Source organism: Merops nubicus, unplaced genomic scaffold (assembly GCF_000691845.1).
Source record: "Merops nubicus isolate BGI_N331 unplaced genomic scaffold, ASM69184v1 scaffold1760, whole genome shotgun sequence".
Classification (NCBI taxonomy): Eukaryota; Metazoa; Chordata; class Aves; order Coraciiformes; family Meropidae; genus Merops; species Merops nubicus.
In genome coordinates, this window is record NW_008581928.1 from 39 (window position 1) to 5,458 (window position 5,420).

The window sequence follows — 5,420 nt, forward strand, 5'->3', positions numbered from 1 at the left end:
GCGGGGGGAATGGAGCTGCGAGTTCCCCCGTACCGGCGCTCCATTAGCGGGCAGAACTCGCGCTTCCCGTGGGGTGTCAGTTCTTCCTGCTCTGCCCGGGTTCAGCATCGGCTCTCGGTGCTGCTTGGTCCTGTGGGACCGTTTCCAACCGTCTAACCAGGGGCCTGGGCACATCGTTAGTTGGCAGTTGCTGTGGGAGCGGTGACTTAAGGTTGGGGTAGGGCGAGAGGAAATGGGTTTAATTTACGTCAGGGGAGGTTTAGGTTGGAGATTGGGAAGAATTTCTTTCCTGCCAGAGTTCAGGCTGCCCAGGCAGATGGTGGAGTCCCTGTCTCTGGAGGTGTTCAAAAAATGTGTGGATGTGTCACCTGGGGACATGGTTTAGTGGTCATGGCAGTGTTGGGTTGATGGTTGGACTTAATCTTGGAGGTCTTTTCCAACCTTAATGACTCTATGATTTTCAGGTCCAGCTGTCAGCCCAGCGCTGCCATGAGCACTAAACTGAAGTACCATGTCTACATGTTTTTAGGATACCTTCAGGGATAGTGAATCAGAGTGTCAGTGTTACCTTGGTGGGTGTTGCAGATTGGGTGATGCACGGGTGGTTAAAGCTGTGTGAGAAGCAGCACAGCCTCACAGGAGACCTTTAGCAAAGGGAACCTGGGGTGACAGCTAAGTGTGGCCTCTGAGCCATGAGGTTCCAGCTGAGACGTGGAAAATTCTGAAGGTTGTGAGGTAAGAGGAATGCAGAACCAATACTGACCAAATTTGGTTAGTATTAAAAGAGGGACGCTTGGTGGATTTAGCAGATAAGTTCAAAACAGCTCAAATACTTCAAAAACATTTAGTGGATTTCGGGAAGTTGCTGCCACAGGGCAGGGGGAGGGTGGTAGAAGTGGACAGTATTTAGCAGATTCCAAGAAAGGATGAGCCAAATGAAATACATCGTGGTCATAACATCCAAAAATAGCTAGGTGAGGATTTGCCTTAAAACAACCCTGATGCAGCAGCTTTGTCAGCTGGAGGAGTATGAGGGGAGCAGACCACAGATGGTGGCCAGGGTCGTGTTGTTTCTTTTAGCAGCATTTCCCCCTGCTGTAGTCCAGACAGACTATGGCCTGGGGTCTAGGGGAGCTGTGGACTCTAACCTGGAGGGCAGGTCTTAAACTCTTCTAGCTTTATTTTCTGTAGAGACATGTGCAAGATAGCACTGTTGTTTTAAGACTAGTTTTGTAACAGCTGACAGGACCTGAGGAGGTATTTCTCTATCAACCCACAGCTTCCTGACCAAGCAATGAGGGAAGGGATCTGTTCCTAAAACTTGCTGTAGTCCTCAAAACCTAGCAGGGTCCTCTCATCACCTTCTTTTAAATTAGTTTGGAAAATATTTGCTGCAGGTAAGCAACCCAGCAAACTGCTTTGGAGACCTCAGGGCTCAAGCTCAGTGCAGAGAGCCCTGCAGGGCTGCTTTTGTGCCCTAGTTCTGAGATATTTTTGGCTGTAAGGATTGCTTACTTTGTCTCCAGTTAAGTGTGGACAGAGACAGGAAGTGTTTTGAAAGCAAGTGCATGCTGCTGTGTGGCTTTAAATAAGGTAGTTTATCTCTAACTCCATCTGTGTTGTGAAAAAACCATCCAAACCTTTTTCATTTATGGCTGAAATAAACCAGTAGCTTTACTTTAAATAGAAATGTGCAAACTGGGCATTAGCAGGAACACTAAACCCTGAGCAGAATAGAGGAAAATGGGGAATTTCAATACAGTTCAAACATAACTGGTGCTTGCTTATTTATTGTCAGTGTGGGAGCAGAGATGCATTAGACTTAGTGCTGCCTTTACTTCTAAGGGAATGCAGTATATGATGTTTTAATCCCTTTTTAACTTAATTGCATCCTATTAGGCTGGGATATAGGTGGAGGAAATGGGAGTTTTGGGAGCTATACATGTAGGGGGAGTGAGCATCAAAACACTGTGTGGATTTCACTGGTCCTACTGATTTTTTGAGGGCTTTGGGGAAGTCTGAGCTCACAACTGGAGGCAGGGATATCTGCTGCTGTGTCATCTGCAGTTTCTGGGGCCACAGTTGCATCTGGAAACTATTCCAGGGGGGATTTCACTGCTGCTGTAGCACGTTAGTAGAACCTCTTGCATTTGGGAAGAATGATGTAGGGTGATACCTGCTTTTTGAGGTGGAGCCAGCTGCTTGGGAATAAGAGCAGGAGACACACGTGCTGAGTTAACAGCAGAAGCACCTCAGATCCCAGCAGGTGTACAGGGTTTACAAAGACTACAGTGATTGTTTGCAAATGCTGTACTGAGTGCTTCCAGGACTCGTTGCAGGGCTGTTGTGACCTATTGCCATCTACTATAAGGAATTCTTCATGAGAAAACCTATTAAAACCCTTTTAAAAAATAAAAAAGATGGGGGGGAGGAGGGAGGGAGGGAGGCAGGCAAGGAGCTTGGAAGGGGTCTGTGAATCCAGTGTTTCCCATTGACTGATTTACTCCACAGCAGGAAACCTCCTCTCTGTCTGTATGCTGGTGATTCTGCATGACCTGGTATCTTGAGTTGTGTGTGCAGAGTAACAACCCCTCCTCACAGGCTGGGAAAAAGGGCATGTGTGTCATGTTCTAAAACAGCTGACACTGGTTCCTGGTTGCAGGCTTCATTGATCCAAGGCATCCCTTCCTAACCACGTTATTGCCTGCTGGAGGCTGCTGCAGAAGGAAGCAGAGATGATCTCCTTCAAGCAACTGCCCCTGGAAGCAAAGGCAGCAGTGGCTGCAGGAGTGGTTTTCTTCTCCACGATGCTCTCCCGGAGCTACCTGGCAGAAAAACTGGATCTGAGGATGCGGCGTTGGCTTTTAAGGCTGCAGATGGCACTCTTTGCCAATGCACTCATGTTGATAGGATCTCTTCATGTCTGGAGAAGCACTGTCACCACCTTCTCCAGGTCTTCAGCTGCCAGCTCCTTCTGTTTCGTGCCGTGGAAAATAGCTGTGTTCATGTTTCTAGCTCTGGCTCACTCAAGCTTCTTTACGTTGCTGTTTCTTGTTGCAGAAGAGCCCTATTTCTTTTCTTTAGCTGCCTACACTTGCCTGGGGGCCTATATCATTCTTATCTTCTTCCTCTTCACCTTAGGCTCTGTAGAGCAGGCTTACAAGTTCTTGGCTGGGAGAGGCACTAAGGCAGCAGCTGGCAGCAAGAACAGAACAGCGATGAAACCGGTTCTGGCAGTCGTGCTGACTGTCGTGCTGACTGTTGTGGGGCTGTTCAACGCCTCCCAGCCTCCCACTGTGAATTCAGTGGAGATTCCTGTTCACAAGCTGCCCCCGACGATGAACAATCTGAAGGTGGTGTTGCTTTCAGATATCCACCTGGGGCCGACGGTTGGGAAGACCAAGCTTGCCATGATCGTGAGGATGGTTCAGGCTTTAAAACCAGACCTCACCGTGATCGTGGGGGACCTGACCGACTCGGAGGCGCAGATCATCCGACCTGCTGTTGAGCCTCTTGGAGAGCTGAACTCCCCTTTGGGGACTTACTTCGTCACGGGAAACCACGAGTACTACACCTCGGATGTTAGCAACTGGTTTGAGCTGCTGAAATCCTTCCACATTCGGCCTCTCCACAACGAGAACGTGAGGATCGCCTCCCCGGCCAGCTCTGCTGACTGGTTCTGCCTGGCTGGTGTGGATGACATCGAAGCAGACGTCTTACGCTACTCAGGACATGGCATGGACTTAAAAAAAGCTCTCCAGGGCTGCAGCAGCGAGCGTGCCATCGTGCTGCTCGCTCACCAGCCCATTGCTGCCAAGTGGGCCCTTCAGGAGAGACCAGACATTAATCTCATCCTCTCCGGCCACACTCACGGAGGGCAGATGTTCCCTCTAAACGCTGGGGCTTATCTGCTGAAACCCTTCTTTGTGGGCCTGTACAGAGTTGGGCAGAACACCTTCGTCTACGTCAGCCCGGGGACGATGTATTTTGGAATACCCATGAGGCTGGGCAGCAGGGCTGAGATAACAGAGATCATTCTGCGTTCTCCTTGAGCAGCTTCCCACCTGACAGGCTTCCACCGTGCTTGTTTGGTCAGCTCTTGTGCTCTGAAAGCAAATCCTCTTTCAGGGAAGCCAGAGAAGATGCGTTGGGGTGGACTTCAGGTTCCGTTAAGCTTGAGCAGAAGACACTAACTTTATCTTGAGCCTGTGAAACAAATCAGGGGCATGCTAAAATACTGAAGGAACAAATTCTTTGAGTTCATTATTGAGGTTCTGCCTTTAAAGATAACACTGATCCCACGAAGGTTGTGTCTGTCTTGTGCATGTTGAGTAACATCTGTGTCTACTTCATGTTCCACCATTTATTATCCATCAGGCAGCTGCCTGTCAGATCTCAGAGGAAGGTCTGTCCCTTGAGGTGACATTGCTCACATGTGTGTTGCAGTAGGGACTGGAGTGTCTGTTGAATATGTAAACTCTAGAAGCCTTATGCTAAAAATGTTATGGGAGGGAATTATTGTTTGGGTTTTTTTTTTAATTGAGGCTGAGTATTTTTATCCTGCAGTCTTCAGTTTGCACTAGGGCTTCCAGTCTCTGCTGCTTATAACTTGCCAGGCATCAGTTGAATTTTTTTTTCCAGTTAAAAAGCTGAGAAGACTGATATCAAAGAGTGAAAGTTTCTGTCTTTTTTGGGGAGTTTTCCCCCAGAATGACTGGGCATGCAGTAATTACTTATTGAGAATAGCTCTAATAAAAGCAAATGAGAAAGAAAACTCATCATTAATGACTTCTGTTGCTGTCTGGGCATACAACACCTCCTGATGTAAAGCACAAATCCAGAGCTGAAGTAGTCTGTTTTCTCTTCATCCTCTATTTTTGTTTATGCTTAATTTCTCTTCTGTGACTTTTTTTTTTTCCTTTACAAGAGTGAGAAGATGCTACTTGAAAACAAGGCAAATAGGTTAAAGCTTGAATTTTGTTTAAGGTTTTAATATTGCAAGTAAATGGTGTCCTTTTCAAGAAGACTAAACTCTGCAGCAGGTGACTTTCCTTAAAGGCATTTGTAGATCCCTATCTTGGTTGTCTGATAGGCACATAGCTACAGGGCAGTGAGGGATGGAGGATTTCTTTCTGTCCTTCCTAGAAGGCCTTAACACAAATTCATATTCTGGGAAATCTGGCAGAAGAAATTTGGAAGTTTCTCTTCACGTGCTCCTTTCAGCCTGCCCCAGGCAGAGTTTCAAACTGCTAAGCTGGTTTTGGATCCTGTTCCTTACCAACATCTTGCAGTTTTACTCCAGGAATATTGAGACGTGTGTCTTTGGGAAGGTTGGGGGAAGAGCTGCAGTCCTCTTTCAGTCTGGAAACCAAACACCTGACCAGCCAGGCTCTCTGCTTGCTGGACTAGATCATTCCTGC

General features: G+C 47.5%; 1 protein-coding gene across 1 annotated transcript; it reads left to right on the top strand.

The window, feature by feature from the left end:
* Positions 1 to 2,670: 2,670 nt before the first annotated feature.
* On the top strand, positions 2,671 to 4,052 carry TMPPE (transmembrane protein with metallophosphoesterase domain). Its single transcript, XM_008935857.1, has one exon. It carries the CDS (start codon positions 2,736 to 2,738, stop codon positions 4,050 to 4,052), a length of 1,317 nt encoding a protein of 438 aa, XP_008934105.1. The 5' UTR covers positions 2,671 to 2,735.
* Positions 4,053 to 5,420: the final 1,368 nt, after the last annotated feature.

Excerpts from the sequence above, each read along its gene's own strand:
- TMPPE (XM_008935857.1), top strand. The coding sequence starts at position 2,736 with ATGATCTCCTTCAAGCAACTGCCCCTGGAAGCAAAGGCAGCAGTGGCT.